General features: G+C 43.4%; 1 protein-coding gene across 8 annotated transcripts in view; it reads right to left on the reverse strand.

Moving 5' to 3' along the window:
* The window catches only part of ERC1 (ELKS/RAB6-interacting/CAST family member 1), a 1,341,708-nt gene that overhangs the window by 29,798 nt on the left and 1,292,946 nt on the right, over nucleotides 1-18,964 (reverse strand). For all 8 annotated transcript variants that reach the window (XR_011202236.1, XM_069228108.1, XM_069228104.1 and 5 more), the window contains one exon: nucleotides 14,118-14,306. Coding sequence is in view for 7 of the 8 variants with exons in the window: in XM_069228108.1 (XP_069084209.1) it covers nucleotides 14,118-14,306 (189 nt within the window). In the remaining variant the exon portion in view is untranslated. The remainder of the gene's footprint in view (nucleotides 1-14,117; nucleotides 14,307-18,964) is intronic.

The following is an 18,964-nucleotide window of genomic DNA, read 5'->3' on the forward strand; positions in this document are numbered from 1 at the left end:
TCATAATGGGTATTCTCTCCTTATCTATAAAAAGAAGAAACCTCTATGCATTTGTGCGATTCTAGACACAATTTTAGATAAATATAGAAGTAAAGAGGCCTACAAGAGGCAACGTTTTCTATTTTTTTTAAAAGACAATCTGATGGAAAATCTCACTGAGGGAATACGTTATTAGAAATAAAAAACAAGTTTCAATAGATACAAATAATTTCCTCGACTGAAATTGATAAACAATGGAAAACTGATCCTGCCACTTTAAGAACTCTGGAAACAGCCCTAGACCATCATGAACTGATGGAAAACTGGTTGTGCGGGTTTTGTGCCTGCAGGACGGTTTGTTTTAGACTAACACCAGTTCTCAGCATCTAGAAATAATTTATTTGGCAGTTTGCTCAACAGAGATGTTAATCAGCAGTCTCATCATTTTAGATGTTGCATCCGGCAATAAAAACATTTTAGGCGATTAACTCTCTGTCAATGTAGAGAACAATGGGCACAAGCCTCTCTCTCCCCAGGGATGCGTCCAGCACACAGATATCTGACATCTAGACGCATGGCTTCTTAAGTCCATGCGTTCATGAAAACTTCCTGCCTAGTAGTATGTGCTGCTAAAAGGGTAGCTGTCGAGTTCATCAGTCAGCAGGCTACGCCAGGCTCGTGACACTACCACAAGATGCTAAATCAGCCACTGGTGTAGCTGAACAAAATGCAAAACATCACAAAGCAGCCTGTGGGCTGCTTGGAAAGATCTGCAGTCCACACAGCAGCTGAATATACAGAATGCTCGCTGTAACTCCGGTGCATGTTGGGTGTTTCTCACACAGTTAGTTGTGCCTGCATAGGTGTCTGAACCTGTGACCTGTGTCTGCTCTTCTGCTATTTATGTTTTCCCTCTTTTCCTTTCTGCTGTCTGTGATATTTGCATTTTCTGGTTTGTGCTGGTAGAAACACTTCTAAATAAAAATGTAAGATGCAACACGCCACGCTGGAAAGGATTGTGAAACGTGCGGTCATTTATAGTGGGTTTTACATTACAGACCCTGCTCCTATTATGTCATAATTACTTAAAATACAAGAGGATTAGTCCTCTCCCCCCAAAGGGGCCTGGTGAAGGTAGTCTTTTGGAGATAATAACAGAGTGGGCGGGCTAGAATTTAATGCACCGGATTTAAGCCAACTTAAAAAAAAAAACGAATTAAAATTCCAAAAGGGTGAAATATTGTTCCCTCGGGGTTTGGAGTAAAGGAGAGAACTAACCCTAGGTCTGAGGAGAACATTCGATACACAAAAGGGAACAAAATGCAATCTAACAATTAAAAGGTTAGAACGTTAATACAAACAATGCACTGAATATTATACAAAAAGCGTTATTGTCCGTATAAAGTTGGTAAAAAGAGAAAAGATTAAAGAAACAGCATTCAACTGGGTGAACCCTCTTTTCCTGCATTTTTACTAAAAACTGGGGTGCAATACATCCCAACTGACAGTAGCCCACTGGAATTGGTATTGTAAATAGCAGCGGTAGATGCCGCATAACTCAAGGGGGGTGGGGTGGTTTGAGACAAGGTGAAATAAAATTAAAAAAAATAATAAATTCACTTACCTTGCCTCCGTCCCTGCCGCCTCGCTCGTTGCTCCTCTTCTGGTGTCCCAGCATTCACTGCTGGGACACCAGCACAGGCTCCCCCGCAATCCTGGCGCTGCTTTCATGCTAAACTTGGCATGAAAGCAGTGCCAGGATTGGTCTGAGCGACTCCGACTGCTGCTTAGACACAGCCATGGGGTCTCTCCCTTTTTTTCAGTCCGGCTGTTCAACACAGCAGTGCTGGAGAAACCTAAGTGTGCATGTGTGTTTGGCCGGCCTCAGACGACCGGCCAAACACACATGCGCACTTAGGTGCACTCTTCTCTCCCCCACAATAGTAAACTATTGTTTTATTTTTCTGCTTCTATCTCAGCCAATGAAGCGATGCTCCTTCGCCAAAGTGAAGGAGCGTCCCCCGGTAAATCGTGAAGATAAGACAAAAGATTGAAAAGTGCTAACTACTTTAAAAGCAAAGTGCTCACACACAAACATTTGAGGAGAATGTTGTGTACCTAGGTTTGGGTAATTTTTTTCTTTTTTTTTTTACCGTGACTACATGCGTCACCCCTCTTAGTCTCAGAAAGGGTGACCGGGCTTCCCAAAGTCTGGACCAAGAATAAGATGCCCATACGGACACAACAGGTGTTCAAGCAGATGGGCTCCGATGAAACTCTCACACCAGAAAAGATAGAAAAGACTTATTTTACTAGAGTACCCTTTTCTTTAGCAACTACAGAAGATGCTAGGTAAGCTGACAATGTCTGCAACTTAATCTCCCAAACGGCTGACATGACTTCTAAATGAAAAAAAGAGGCTTCCACATCAAAAACTGAGAACAGCTAGGCAGGAAATTTAAATGGCAATTCCAAACTTCTAAAAACAAAACCCTTCAAAATGTAGGCAATAATAGCAAAGAAGACAGAGTTTGGGCGCCATTCTAAAGCCGAACACATGGAGGTTTAAATCCAAAGCTTGCACCTGTAGACAACATTGTCTCAAGTGACTAACACTGACCAGCAGAAGATCAGGGGACTGTAGAGGTCTTGGCTGAAATGCTGGCCGATAATTAAGACACTCTGAAGAGAAAAGGGTCCATTCACAGGGTAAATAAGCCCTAATAATGATGTAAGAATCCCTGTCAGGCTGAGTGGTTGTCAATATTGATGGGTTTGCTGGAGAAGGCAAAGCGAAGGAATGGGGGGAGGGGGCTTTTTAAACAAAGCAGCATATAAGGAGCACACATATCAGAATACTGCTGTCACAAGGCCCTAGATTAGAAGCCCTAGCACCGAAGAATGCGTCTAAATAAAGATATTTTAAGCAGAGCTCTTCCTGCATCTCCTTAGATCCCCTACACTGAAGGGACACAGATATATCCAATGGCCCTGCTGCAAGTCAGGACACGCTTTCTGACTTGAATCAGGCCTGTCAAAATTACTGGGGACAGCAACCACGCAAAGGCGGGCACTCGGTCCTGCCCCTTCTTGGTCCCATCTCCATCTTTCGAATGTCTAAGTATGAATATGGTAACTGAAACAGACCCCCAAATTCAGACTCCCACCAACCAATCCTAATCAACTCTCCAAATCACAGACAGAAATGTCAGATGTAACTTTTTTATATACATTTAAATAAACATACATTCAGCCACTGAGTATGTATTGTTCTTGGGTGACATTTGTATAAAAAAAAGTCTAAGTATTCGGCTGAAGACAAGATAAGACTATGCAGTGTTTGTTTTCAAGAAATGATAAGATGCAATTCTTAATAAACGCGCTGCCGTCACCCAAGGGTTCAGCTGAGATCCTTGTGCCTTTGAGCTGTAACTAGACCAGCGCACAGGGTTTGGGAAGGAATGGATGCCAGAAGCGTCAGAGCACAGTTTCTCTCTGGGCAATATGCTTAATCTACTCCATCTGTCTCAATAAGTCGAACTTTAGGGACTCGAATAAAGAGAGCATTGTGAAATATTAACTCCAAGAAGAAATGTAATGAACGCCAAGAGCCCCAAACTAAGCAACTAAACTTTGCTCTGGAGTATACCGTCTTCGATAGTGTTCAGCTTGCGAAATTGAGGAGAACTTAGAAATGAAAGCTTGCCTTCTGTTCCGGTTGATAGCTTGGGCACTGCGAGTGACATCTCTTATTAATTACCATCAGTGGCAGCCTGCTATCCCTGTCCCGTTCAACAAACTGGTTCCAAGCACGGGGTGACACATCTTTTCAGGTGAAACATGTTTTGTGTGTAGCCTGTGGCGTGGGGTGGGAGCGCTGGCTCTGTTCTAGGATTTTCACAAGATGAAAAACCACTGAAAGCATTTAAAATCATTCAATCGTGCCCGACACAAATATGTTAAAGTGTGTAGTTAAACCAATGTTCTGCTGCAATATAAAATTTTTATATGTATCACTGTACAAAAATATCGACCACCACGTTATAGTGAAGGTATTAGTTAGTAGGTAAGTGTGTATATATACATATATATATAGTCAGGGTACAGAGACCTTGAGTTAAGAATAGAAAATGCGCACTTAACCATATATGCTTACCTTCACAATATAATGGTAGTTAATATTCTGGAGAAGATACGTTTGTAGGACTTAATGCAAATATTCTGACATACAGACAGGTACACCTCTAAAGCAGTGCCCTCTAGAATTCTATGTACACAGTTATAAACCAGTTAGAGCTATACCGTCCATTTAAGAATTAATCAGAAAATTGTAATCGTTTTTAATGAAAAATACTCCATCTATTTGAAGTCGAAAAAAATTCTGACCTAACTGTACTTCTCTGTCACGGGAATCCTCATCGGTGATGGCTGCTGAGAGCTTAAATAACACACTGTAACCTTCCTCCACCATCAAACCTTTTGTTTCCTTTATTTGAAGCCTTTTGAGAAATCGTGTGACATTTCTAATGCTTCTAAAGTAGGGAGGAGTTAATCTGTCACTTACAAACCCAGCTGTAAAGCAATGGATTGCACTAGAAAAAGGGGTGCAATATAACAGTGATGTGTCAAGCATGGAGTGATTATTTCTGATTGATCCTTCACTTTTTTAATATCCACAGGCGTCACACTGGATCCGGAAACTTTATATAGCGATATCCTGCAGCATCAAGAGATGCTGTCGTATAACAATGTGTTGGGTTGTACCGCTTCTTCCCATGCAGATATGACATTGGGACCAGTACATATAGGCCACCTGCACATACTGGGGTCAGTTCCTTTTTTTCTACACCAACTGACATGGATTCTTGAGCTTCAATTTCCTCAGAAAACGATATTTTCTTTGAACAAAATGTCACCTAAACCACAAGGGTTTAAGCCGTGTATGACACGTAACCAAAAGATGTTGGCAACGGAACCACGCAACATCTGTCTTTGGTGTCGTGCTTGTTGTATGCCAAAATGAATAAGAAGGCTATTTGTTACTGTGAATCGAAGTTAATGATCGCAAGGTTGAGGAAGTCAAAAACCCGCTCTAGGTTAAAAGCTGCAGTTCGATGATTCTGGCCGAGAGCAAAGATTCACTCTTGTTCCAGAGGTTTTTCTCACAACTGGACTTCCTCCAAGTCAAGTAAGTCAAGAAAGAGCCATAAAAAGCTTACGAAATCAAAGTATGGCTCACCTGCATCGCAACACTTTTAGGATTCAGAATTGCATGATGCACCTAGCACCACTAGGGCACAAAGCTGTTAAACTATTGCGGAGTCGTGAACAACGCCATTCCCTTTCTGGATTGCTTCAGATCGAGCGGTGATGCAAGATCAACTCCATCAGCTACAGTTAGCTATGGAGGAGATATTTGGTGCCATACCAGAACCCTCTGGTGTGCTTTCGACCCTTATGGATCCGAGGGGGCCTCAAGTTGGTCAACTGACTGCATGATCAATCTAGACAGCTGTGTTTCTTGGCCGCGTCCGGAAGTCATTGTCAACGCCAGCTCCATTCATTCTGGTACCAATGATGCTCTTACCTTGTTAGAGCCAGATACATGGAAAGAGGAATTCTTCATTGATAAAGAATATCAACCCTTTTGTTCTCACAGTGATATTCTAGATGACCTCCAAGATGCAAGTAGGTTAGATGCCTCACCTGATTTGAGATAGGCATGACAGAAGTTTTGACCCCGGCTCAGTATTCCTAGGAATCAATGTGCCCTTTAAAGAGGCATTACCTGATGTTTTGCTGGGTACCTAGGCAAAGGCAGGATCTTGCCTATTGACTAAAAGGCAGGCTGTAAGACTACATAGGCCTGCTCCTAGAGATCCAGATTTTTTGTTACAACATGCAAACCGGAAAACTTTGTGGTACAGGCTTCTACAAGTTGTACCACCCAAATGCATTTGCAACTATCCTTTGGTAGGTAGATGAAGAGAAAGCATATGTAAAGAAAGTATTTTCCTCAACCAGCCTGGACCTAAGGAGAGTTAACATGTTGTGTCTTTTAGGAAGATACTGCCATGCTTTTTTAGGTGATGTTCTACCAGCAGTCTCTGAAGAAGCCTGGCGGGTGTTTCAGCATCTAGTCTATGATGGACAGAATGTTGCAAGTTTGAATTTTATTAAAACTTGCTTAGACATCACTGATTGCCTTATTAGATCAGTTGGTGTCAGCATGGTGCTAAGACACCATACAGTCTTTTCCTAAGACATGAAACAAACATTTATGGGTAGGCCCTTTGAAGGCTCTAAGATTTTGGGGGCAAAGGCAGACTCAGACCTTGAAAGTTTCAAAGAAAGTAAAGCTACTGCCTCCTCATTGGGCTTAGCTACACAATTGTGGCTGTTTCCCCAACAAAAGGGTCCTTTTTGAAGCTTTGAAAGGGGCTTCATTCAGAGGCAATATTTGTCTCAGCAACAGCAGACCACCAGAAGTGGTAGGTGAGCAGGATGTAAACGTTCAGGCCCCAAAGGACAATGTTCCAGCCAGTCCTCAGGTCCTCTTACTGTTGCCGCAGCAAAAAAACTTTAATTTAGTCTAGACCACCCATGATTGGCCAGGTGGAGGGCAAATCACATTTTACCTCACCGGATGGATCATTGGGTGGTCCAGATCGTGGAACAAGGTCACTTCCTGCCCTGCTTTTCCTCCACGCATCCCACCCACACACCATCAGAACCTGGATGACCACTTATCTATACTCCAAGAAACATTCTAAATCTTTTGGCCAAAAAAGCAATAGAGAGGGTGCTGGTCTCAAACATCTTGACAGATTATTACTTTTGTTACATTCTGACTCCCAAAAAGGATAGCAGCCTTCATCCAATCCTGGATCTACACCCTGTGAATTCCTTCTCAAGGAAAGACAACCATAGCCCAAGTTCTCCCTGCCCCTTGATCCAGGAAATAAAGATGGTAGAGCTGGACTTGCTGAATGCATACTTACACATTCCAATCCTACAGCCCCATTGACACTAGCTACGGTTTCAGTTAGGTAGCATTTTCAGTTCTGCGTGCACCTCAAGTGTTCACAAAGGTGATGGTGCATGCTGGGCTGGCACCTCCAGAGAGATCCGAAGTTAGTTCTCTTGCACATACTGATACATCTGGACAGCAATAGATATAAGCTAGCCCTGCTGTGGATCACCTTGGTGATGGCCAAAAGAGAGAGTGTAAAGCATTGGAGAGACAAACTACCCCTCCCCCACACTGGAAGGAAGGGAAACGGGGTTGGACCACTGCATGAGCCTGGAAGGGCAGGTATACACAGCCAGAGAATGCCCTCACAAACATTTGAAGATCTGGGGTAACCCTGTTGGAACCTATTAGGAGTCAACAGAGGTCTTTAGTGATGCGTTTGGGGATAGTTCTGGGAATGAGCTTAAATGACTGGCGATGGAGGTAGGGGGTACAGACTGTCACATGCACATCTATGTACTGAAGATTGCTGGCATTGAGATGGTTGGTTTGGTGTGACCTTGACTATGGAGAAAATGAAATAAAATGTTTCCCAAAAAATGCCTTGGGCCCAGTATGTCCGGACTTTCCTCAGAACCCGAGACAAGAGAAACAGGGGCAGGACAGCAGACCCATCTCCCATCGCAGTCAGAATGCTTCTCCACTGAGCTATAGAGTGAACACTGAACATGTGCCAGTGGTGAACATATGTACCCAGGACATATCACACTGTACAAAGATGTCTCTTGTGACCCCCAAGTGGAAAAGTCACTTGTGATCTGCCAGTCAACATCTGCTCGTCCGCTCTGGCGTTCACAGTCCTCGCCAGATAGCTGGCTCCCAAAAATATGTTCTGCAGGTCCAGCAACTTTTGTGGGCATACAGCCCCCTGGAACCCCATTCCATCCACTTGTTACAGTACCACGTGGCAGTTTTGTTGTCTGTGAGTACACGTACCGGTTTCCCCTTGATGGATGGCAGGAAGGCTTTCATGGCCAGAAGGACTGCCCAAAACTCCAACAATATGTTGTAGAGTTGGCTCTGCCACAGACCAACGGCTTCTGATCTCACCCAGATGACCGTCCGGCCCCAGCAGTGAGACGTCTGTCACAACAGTTAAGTCTGGGTGCAGCAGGGACAATGGCCTGACTGGTCCAGTTGATGCTTGTCTGTTACTCCAGAAGAGCCTGAGCCATCTCCAGCGACACCTGGATAGAGTTGGAGAGGCAGCCCAGATGGAGCACAAAAAAAAAAAAATGAACTGACAGCGGGCGGGAAGGGGGGGAGCGGGGTTACACCTTTATGTGGCTCTGCTCCATTACTTCCGGAAGATAAGGAGTATTGCTGGTAAAATTCTTCGGATTTAGGCAGGCGCCTATGGATGTTCTTAAGGTGAGGAACCTGTTAGAGGTATCTATCAGAATGCTTGTGTTGCATTAGCAAGTAGAGAGCTTCATTTTCTCTGCCAGGAAGGGCTGAATGTCAAAGCCAACAAAAGGAGCAAAAAACTTCAGTAAGCTTACTCATCTTCTTGGAGTACAGATCTCATATTAACAAACAGTAAGTTCACTTATCTATGGGTTAAAACTAAAAAATATATACCATCCCATAAGACACATCACGTGTTCTTTAAAAGGACTCCCATCCACAGAAATCCGTTGTAATGCTTCATTATTGAGTCCCTGCTCAGTATGTGCATCCAATCGGGTGGGCTCAACCTCACTCTTAGAGGGAGTTCTTTAATGTACTAGTTTCAGGGATCCTCACAACGCAGTTAAATTGTCTAAAGGGAACAGAAAGGTCCTTTGGCAAATTAATGTGTGCACCAATAACCAGGTGTGCAGTAAATAACGGATGGCACACCAGTTATCGCACATAGTTCATTACATTAATTTAATAATGTTTTTCCAATTTTCGTGTGCCCACAGACAAAAGCCTGATAGTACCAAAGTGGTTTGTATTGAATGAATGTAATGGATGCACAAATGAATGAGTGTCCCCCATAATAACATGGGATACGCATATAGAGATACATTCGTTCTAGGGAAAATGAAGGGATCTTTTAGGTACTGAAGAAACCGGGTGACCAAAAGAGCAGACATAGGCTGGCTAAAACATGTAGACTGGGTATGAATGTATGAATGTAGGAGAACGGATAAACATCTGCTGCTGATTTAATGTGCCAAAGGACTAGTCTATTAAAACTATGAGATACAGTGAGTTGTCTTTAGGCAATTTTAACAGAGATATGAGAATCCCCCAAGCTAGTACATGAAAGAGCGCCCCTTCAAGAGTGACACTAAACCCGTCCGGTTGGGTACACATACCGGGCGAAGACTCAATGATGAAGCATGCCTCAGAATTTCAGTGGGTCGGGGTTTTCTTTAAAGACGGCGTGGAACAGTATGTATATTTTGAACCTATATGTAAGTGGGCTATTTCTTTGGAGTATGTCAAAGGCAATAGCCTAGTGGATGACGAATAATAGAAAAAAGGTGCCGGGGGCAGGCAGTGGAACCAGCAGAGTTCATGAATCATGGGTACGAATTATAACTACTTTCTAAGCACCATTGAGATGCTCTGCTGCTTCGAGACATGCTTCAGTGAGGTGAGTGGAGCCTCTAGTATGCAGGCCAACAAGCTGTTGGCCAGGTTGGAAAATGGTGCTTGATCAGCAGGTCTGAAATTAGGTTTGTGTTTGGGTGGAGGTATGGGTTTAATGGCGTTGAGATGACTGCTGACATGTGCTGAGGTGTCAGGTGAAGAGTGTTGATGGTTTAATTCTAGTTTTGGCTATTTGTGATGGGCAAGACTGCATAACGTAAGAAGGGACAGCAATGTGGTCTACCCAAATCCAGGGGAAGATGTGGGCTGCCTTTATGATGAGACACGTTCTCTCACTGTTGATGGTCTTAACAAGGTTGGGAGGCATTTCTTTCATGTTCTCGATTGTTGTGTAAGGCTGAAGTCATCAAGCAAGATTTTTGAAATTCTGGTACTCAATGTTGACCTAGATCTTAGGGGTCTACTGATGAGGTGAACACTGACGGTCTGGGTCATAGACAGTGCAATGTTTTAGCTCAGAAGTTGAAATGACTTGACAAACAAGACTGCAAGGTCCAGTAGCAATGATGTCAGATCGCTGTCCCATGCCACTAGTTGGCATGTGGTTGAGTCCTTGGTTCACTACAATTCTGCAATGACATATTTCCCATTTCAGTAATGCAGCCCCCCCCCCATGTCCACCCTCCATCCGGGACTCTACCTCTCAATATTCCCATTAGGGAATGACACCTTTGGCATTTCTCCAGGGACCCCATATTTCCTCAAACTTTCTTGGGGGGCCCCATGCTTGGTAGACCAATTTTTCTGCCCTAATACACAAGTCTACATTTGATTGCCAGGTGTGTACCGTTGGGACCCTGTCATGCCGCCAGTTTTTGATCATATCTCATCTTGCCACCATCAAAGCAGTATTGCAAAGGAGAGGTGGGTAGCAGTCTAGAGTATGTCCCCCTGCCAAATGTCAAGGATCACCAGCTGTGGGTAAATTCCAATGTAGTATCTAGGACTGCTGATATTCTTCGGCTCACTTTACCCAGTAGTCGTGAACCCTGGAGCAGCCCCCAATTGTATACATCAGATTGCCTCTCTGCCTGCATCCCATTAAACAGAGATCTGTGTTGATTCTTCCCATTTGGAACAATCTGGTCCTCGTGAAACAGGCTCGAGGGAGTATTTTCAGTTGCATTAACTAGAATACCAATTAGATGTCTACCTCAAGAGGGTAACAGCAAGCTGCTACCCAATCATTATCTTCCAGCCTGCCCAGGTCTTGCTCCCATTGATCCCTAAGACTGTCCAGTGGCGGAAGGCTGTTATGTAGGAGAGTGGAGTATAATCAGGACACTCTGTGCCTGGTCAAGGGGTCCCCTCCTTCCCTGTACTCCAGAAGCGCCTCATCTGCCGCCTCCTGTAGCATCTCCATGTGTCTTTGCAGGAGATATCTTAGTTGCGAAACCGAAGATATTGGCTCCTTGCCAGCTCATATTGTTCCCATAATTCAGAAAAGGTTATCTCATTCTCTTGCCAGACATCACCTACTTTAGATAGTCCCAAGATATCCATTGCCTATGGCATCGATGACGCATAGTCCCTTGAGCATCTGAATGGTATATATTCTCGTGTTACGTGCATATTAAACATGTATGTGAAGGTGCTAAAGAACAATGTCTCTAAGATGAAGAGCATCTGGTGTGTTTTAGATCTGATGTCCCCGATGGCGGCTGCAGGTTGCACTTTGGAGTGCTAGTGGGTGAGCATGAGGTGCTGCATGTCTTCTGCATGTGTATTACGAGAGCTGATGAGTGGGATGAGAATGAACATGTATGGGGTTTACTGTGCTTGGTTAAACGGTGGGGGATCTCACCTAACAAGACTGCTTTTTCCTAATAAAATGAGCCATAGGTTTCTTAGGGGGGCATATATGTGTATTCTGAGCTCCCAATCATACACAATAAACTCTAACTATTTTATCCAGAGGTTTAAATTAAATAGAAGGGCATTTAGATTCCCTCAGGCTTAGATATGTGTACATTCAAAGCACAATTAACATCTAGTTTAAGATGTTGAGGCTGTGGGAGCACAAACACCACAGATATATGCAGTGACTGCTATAAATGCTATTATGGTACAGCTTTAGGTAAACAATCATGTAAATCTTCCTCTGAAGTCTGGTGAGTAGACTTTGTCTGCATGGTAAGCTCCAACCTTACAACTGTTAACATTATGGAACAATCTTGTTAGTTATATTCTGAAGCACAAACGTTTTATATGTGGGCCTGTTCAAAAGTTCATAGCCCATAAGTATCAAGCCTCAAAAGAATCTACTGTTTCTTCTACATTTGCAGTCTGTGGACTTAAATGTTTGCTTGTCATTCATTTTCCATCATAGGAGAGAGCCTAATGCACAATCAACCTCCTCACAAAAATGATACGAATTTATAAAATAATTATTTTTGTTCACTCATCGCAGTGTTACACATGGATGACGTCGCCATTCAAACTGATGCATTAAGTTTCTCTAGTGGAATAAAGTGCTCATGCTTGTGACGACTTCCACAAACCATGTTAGCTAGTTTCAACTTTTCGCCACACTACAAATTTAAAGATTAAGAACAGTCTCGCATTGCTGCTGCGCGAGCACTCTTTACAGACACTCCACTCAGACATTTACAAAGCATGGCGTTTTTCTTGTACCTTCATGAAGCACTACTGAAACAGAAGTCAGACAGGAGGTGCTAAGGAATCTTTTCAAATTATGTTAGCCTCATTCCTGCTTCCAGTTCTGCTATGAAAATCTGAATTCTAGAAATTTCCAGGATAATAGAGGCCAAACTACTGCCTCTTACTCGCTCCAATTTGGCCCTTATGATTAGATTAACAGGCAGGACATAGCACAGCGGTAAACTATTTATGATGATCTTCCAGGCCGGAAGAGGTTGTCTCCCAAAAGCAGAACATTAATTATCAAAAAGGTGAGATTTGTATAGGTACGCACTGCACTGGTTTTGGTACACACTGCTAAACATAATTGGATGTTGCTACCATGAGGCAATACTTGATAAGGTTGTCAACAACTGCATGGCAGAAGTGAGAGTGCCCCTTGTTCAGCAGGTTGAAGATGAGAATCCTGTGGTCAAGGTCTGCAGGAGAAACGACTCCGTAGCGGACAATGAAGCAGGTATTGCTGGCAATGGGCTCTGATGGTCTGTTCATTTTCATCAAGACAAGCAAGTTCACTCCAACAGTGAGTTCACCTACAATGAGTCACTGACAGCTGAAACAGAGCTGGTGGTTGAATGTATAACGTGCCAAGTGGTCCAAAATGAGGCAGCCCGCCTTCTGTTAAATGTGCCAGCAACATCGCGGATCTCCCCCTATCAGACGGCTTTACACCGGCTGCCCTGCCCGTTAGAAAGAGAGTTAGGTTTAAGGCTCTTGTTCTGGTGCATGGTGCCCTGTACCAAGCTGGGGCTTCCTATCTCAGAGCCAGATTTGGATTCTACGATCCCCCCCAGAAAGTTGAGATCTGCTGATAAACTTTTGGAAGTGATCCCCAGAATTCAGCAAGCATTGGTGGAAGATCTCTCACCTACCTGGTCTCAGTAGCATGGAATGAGCTACCTCTTGGGTTGCTCTAACTGAATGATATGACAGTTTTTAAGAAAAAGCTTTGTGCAACATTAACTTCCTTGTCCATCTTTTCCAAACTAAGCTGTTTGCACCGGAAAAACACTTTTGAGTAGCTGTGTGCACTATAAATTGCTTTCGTCATCATCATCAACAAGGTAGACGATCATTTGAATTTGTGTGCTGCGTGTGGAAATTTGAGGTTTAGACTGGTCAAAGTAGCTGCCCGCAGATTAGCAGCAGTTGCAGAGGCTTTTGAAGCCTGAAGGGGCAGGATGTCACACGAGGGCCTGGACCCTCTTGTCCTCTGAGAATTCATGCCCTAAGTGCTATTTCCCGTGGTGCTCTTGGAAGGTTGAAGAGAAGAAGCACTTCAAATGGATTCTTCCGAAATGACAAATTTGTAGAGCAAATACAGAACCCTTTGTCTGTCTTTCAGAGTTTTTTGTGGAACATATCTTGCAAATGTTACAGTCCTGAGGGTTCAGCCAGGCTACAGGATCCTGCAGAAACTTTCTTTACAGTACCGGTTTAACACTACTTAAAAAAAAACTTTTTCGTTATGAGTGAGGTCTCAGTCATAATAAATGTGTACATGTAAAGCCAGGCCAAGGTGTGTATGGGAGTGTGCTGCTCTTTCAGAGAGGAAGGAAAGTTTGCTGTTGGGTAGATGGAAGAAACCACTGAGGGGGATGTTAATCAGGGGCCTGTGTGGTCTTAAAGGCTCAAAAGCACAAACATGTTTCGCTAATAAAGGTGTAGGATGGAAAAACAGGGTCATTTTGATTGCTACCATCTGTATATATTTTGTAGATAACGTCCTTCGCCTCGCTGCTCATTACACATAACGCAGAAGCACACGGAGTATTACACAATGGCTGTAAAGGTTGGCCACTGGATGGAAAAGAAGTGTGGTAGAAAGACAGCAACTCACTTGACCCTTTGTCATCTTCTGCAGCTCCTCCTCCCAAGCTGCTCGGTCGTCGTCCAGGTAGTAGGAGGCGGGGGGGCTGAGTCCGTGCAGGATCTGAGGGTCTCGGTCCTGGCAGAGAGCAGTCAGGTGGCCGATGTACAACTTCAACTTGCTGCGGTTCTGGTCGAGTTCTAAAAGAGGCTGGGTTATCTGCAGGAGAAAATCCAACAGTTACTGGACCCACACTTCCAGAATGAATGCTCGGCTCAGACACTTACGCAGGGTAAATGGTCCAACACAAAATGCACATTTATGAAAGCAGAAATCCTTCGTCACAATAAAGTGCAGAAAAGCTCTTTGTACATATGTTACTCCACATACACAAGTAGGAGTAGTGTACATATTCAGGTATCATTTGAAACCTGAAGGCTATGTAGATTTAACACACCATCTACACCAACCTAGAGCACAGCGCATTAGAAGGTCCATTCATCATCATGACCACATACGCTGGGTCTGTCCATGCTATAGAACCTCTCGGACATCCACCCCCCGGACTACCAAAAGGAGCCACAATGCCCTGCTAACTCAGACTGCAGGCTATACTGAGCAGACTAGCAATAACAGGAATACAATTATTTCAACAGAAGCCCACATAAAAAAGGTATGCTAACATCCGCAGCATTCCGCATTTGGGGGGAAAAAATGCCTGTATTTAAATTTTAGATGGTAAATATGTACGCAATATCCTGATTTAAAAACATTTGGCCAAGCACTAAACCTTTGTCAAGTTCGTAAAATAACTGCATGCCAAGCAACACTCAGAACATGTTCTAGTGAAGTTTCTGCTCTGAGTTTGGGGCTGTCAAATTTATAGCATCACATCATTTAAATGATTTGTCTATTGCACACTGGAGAGATTGCGTATTCAATCCAAAAGTTGAAATAAAGGGACAAAAAGAAAATGAAAAGCTGAAGTTTGCGAGAAAAATGTTGTACTTTCAGTAAACGCTCCAATATTAATTCTGGATACAATGAATGTGTTTAGCAAGAAGACAATGCTGCTATTTGGGGCCAGAATTAATATGTAAACAAATAGCTGCATTTTCTTAATGTATTCCATGTCCGAGTAATGCTGATATTATTCACTGGCGTCAGGAACCACGCGCTGCTATGTCTATGAAGCAAGGCCGCATCTGTGCTTCTATAGTTGTGGTAACATTACTTGTCATCACTGATGCTGTCTTAGGTGTTAGAATGTAATACTGCTGCCTGAGGGGATGAGGCGTCCAATCAGAGAAGAGCTGCGGCGTCTAAGCCTCTGAGACCAGTCTGGTACCAGGTATTGCTCTATCTACAGCTTGCGATTGTGACACGTGTTTGACTTTTAATTCTCACATACTGTCGCTCTACGTAGATGCTCAGTCGTAATATAGAAATTATAATGCACACGTACAAAGCATATGACTGAGAAACTGCTTGAAAAGTGCAGGGGAAAGATTGAAAATGAGAGGAACAGAAGCTAGACGTTGCTATACTGAAATATGCCCCGCTCTTGAAGGATTATAGGTGTCCATGGCAGACTGCGTTTCTAGACTGACTGTTCAAGGCAATTGTAGAGGGAAACGTTTTGTTTCGCCACCGTGTTTGCAAAGGTTTTCTGGAAGAGGATTCCTATTCTGGTTACTACCCATGCGGAGGCCTGGTGTAGCTTGGAAGTATTGGGCTAATTCAGGAGTCTTCCTTCAAATCTTTTTGCAAAACCTGCAGCTTTTTCTTTACTTGGAATAGGTAGTGTAGAATGCACGGTTTGGACAAATTTATGTTAAAAATAAAGAGTTCCGTTTTTCGGTATTGTCAATGAAAGACTTGTTATTTCACTTGATTTCCTTGAGATGGATGAAAATACATTCAGATGCAATAAGTATATTAGTTTGAATTTTCAATGTAAAAAGTACACCGGACTATGCTGCCTAAACATAGAAACAGTTTATTTCCCAGTGCTAAGGAGGCCAGTGGTACACCGAGGGCTGTGTCACGATGGTATTTTCTACAGAGCGCCAGGGTAGAAGAGGCTATTGCACTTCGTTTTGGCATCTTGAGCGCATTCATTAATTCAAAATATCTCCGAGTTAATACGTGTTTTTCTGACAGGAGAGCTCGGGAAAACAAAGAGGCAATTATTGCATTCTGTCTTCAAAACATGCACGCACTTGCAGATACTTCGAGTTATTGGATGCACTTCAGACACCAAAAAGAAAAGCAAAAACCCCGTCTGCCCTGCCGTGCACCAAGCGCCATCCTGGCATGACCCAAGGGGGCAACTGGGTCAAATCCGGCCTCCTCTAACACCACCGTGAATCCCGGCTACCATCTGCTCCCATCACCAGTGCTGGAGTCATCAAAACAGTGATACAGTGTCCAACGTTATGTGCTTACAGCCGCTATCCGAGCAAGGGATTTTATTTTAAATATATTTGTATTAATGTACACGTTTTAAGACAGAGCACAGTCTTTTTGTATTATTCTCGAACTGCGTTTGATACTTCGTCAACAGTAACCTGTTTAATAGTTTTACAGTAACCAAAATAACATCTAAAAGGTCGGTGATTGGGTTAGACAAATTGTATTCATTAAGTCAACTTAGAGCCCTTTGAGCGAGGTATTATATTTGCATAGCAACTAGCATAATTATTTACACTGTGTCTAGAGATTACGTATTCAGATACAGTACGCACGGTGCTCAAATAGTTATTTTAAATCCCCACAAGATGAGATATATACTTGATGTTGTATCACTGTCCCATGGAAGTCTGATTTTGTTAAGTAGGTCTTGTACCATTAGTTCCGATGCTCAGACTGTTTCTCTAGTCACATGTCCTTTCTTAGGTGTTAACGCTGGATTCTCCAGTTCATTCCATTGTGCCATTTATCTCTACTATACCTCAGGTGGGTCACTGGCCTTCCGGTTTTGGGCAAATTTTCTATGTTGAAACCACTAACCCCAAATCTGTGAACCTATTACTCGTTGTTATTTTTGCTTCAGAGGGACTGTAGTATACAAATGAAGTGATGGCCAGAATGCCTGAATTAATCTCCGCCACTCGTAATTACTTGGGCCACATCCCAGTCCACCGTTTGCACACCATGCCACCTCAGCTTGGACCCAGCCATAAGCAAATGAGCCTTGACCCTCCTTCAATTGGAACAGTCCAGCCCAAACGGCCAGGCCAGGTCCTCCCTGAACTGGAACACAAGCATCCCAGGACCGGTTTCACTCTTGTTGGGGCTTTTGAGAAGCATTGTAGACATCTTTGAGGTGTATATTCCACTTGTTTGATTGTGATGCCTTCTGGTATTTGGATATGGACTCCAAATATCTATTTAACTGTTGGCTTGGCCATATCTTGTGGTAGAAATGTTCTACTGGCACATTACATTTTGGAAAACAGTTAATAGTTTATCTACATACAGTCCAAACTCTTGTGGGAGTTAAATACTCTAATTGTAAATATTCAAATCTCATGTTTGAAGTACTTTAAATATGTAGATCAACATTGGTATCTTTTCCTTTTCTAGTCCAATGCCAAGATCCTCAAACTTTCCTTTCATGCCTCTCATATTTCTCTGTATATTCTAGCAATAGCGTATTTGCCATTACCAATAGTGTTTGCAGTACCTTAATCTATGGTGGTTCAGCGATACCCATTTCTCATTGTTCGTGAAGTGTTGTTAATAGTTATTTGTGTGTTAGGAACTGAGCAGATGACAGGTTATACGTATTCGCCAATTCAGCAACACTCTCTCTCTCTCACACACACACACAATCTCTCTCTCTCTCAAAAACGTTTAAGTGATTTTATAATTGGGTATTAAAGTAAGGTAAAAACTAGCATTTGCAAACCTTTGAAATTCACCAGTTATAGTTTACTGAGCTAAATATAACTTGTGTCCCCCGTCAATGCACTGCTTATGACCTCAGTTTACTTCACTCATTATATGTTAAATTACTCCACTCATCACATCAATAATCTCACAAATGACATCTCAGATAACATCACTGATGACAGCATACAATCGGGGCCGGCTTTAGTGCTGGTGGCGCCCAGTGTGACAGTCTTATTTGGTGACCCCGACCTTTTTATAGTGCAACTCATAGTTCACTCACACTCAGTTCTGTGATTTGTATGGTACAGGTTCTTTGCAGTAGGCACTTTGATCCTCTGCAATACTATGATGAGTAAACACTGCCACTAGACAAAAATCCAATCTCCCACCAGCAAGAATATTAATCACCAGAGTTGTCTAGACACTTTTATTGTTGCATGAAAACTGCTGGATGCTCAAGGAAGTTCACTGCTATTAAACTCATAAGTTATTTTTAAACACAACGCCCCCTAGCAAAATCAGCGACTGGTGCAGCTGCACCAGTTGCACCGCCCTAAATCTTGCCCTGCATACAATCATTGTGACAACATCCTTTACTGGTTTCAAGACTAAGGCCCTCATTATAAATCTGGTGGTCCTAGGACCGCCAGACTCGTGGTGGCGGTCAGACAGCCACATTATCACCACAGCAGTTTGGCCACGGTCGGACCACCAGCACTGTCAGTTTTCCTCCACTGGAAGGACTGGCAGTCGCTGCCCTGGGGATTGCGACTGCTCTCTCTGCCAGCTTTTACATGGCAGCAGCACCGCCATGTAAAAGCAGGCGGACACGAGGTGCAGGGCCCCCCCCCCATGGACAGCCCTGTTGCGCTTTTCACTGTCTGCTTGCTGTTGCACCCTACGCACTGCAATATTGCTGCCGGCTCGATTACGAGCAGGGGTCAATGTTGTGGGCTGAAGTGGAAAAGGGGGCCTAAGTA

Source organism: Pleurodeles waltl, chromosome 4_1 (genome assembly GCF_031143425.1).
Source record: "Pleurodeles waltl isolate 20211129_DDA chromosome 4_1, aPleWal1.hap1.20221129, whole genome shotgun sequence".
Classification (NCBI taxonomy): domain Eukaryota; kingdom Metazoa; phylum Chordata; class Amphibia; order Caudata; family Salamandridae; genus Pleurodeles; species Pleurodeles waltl.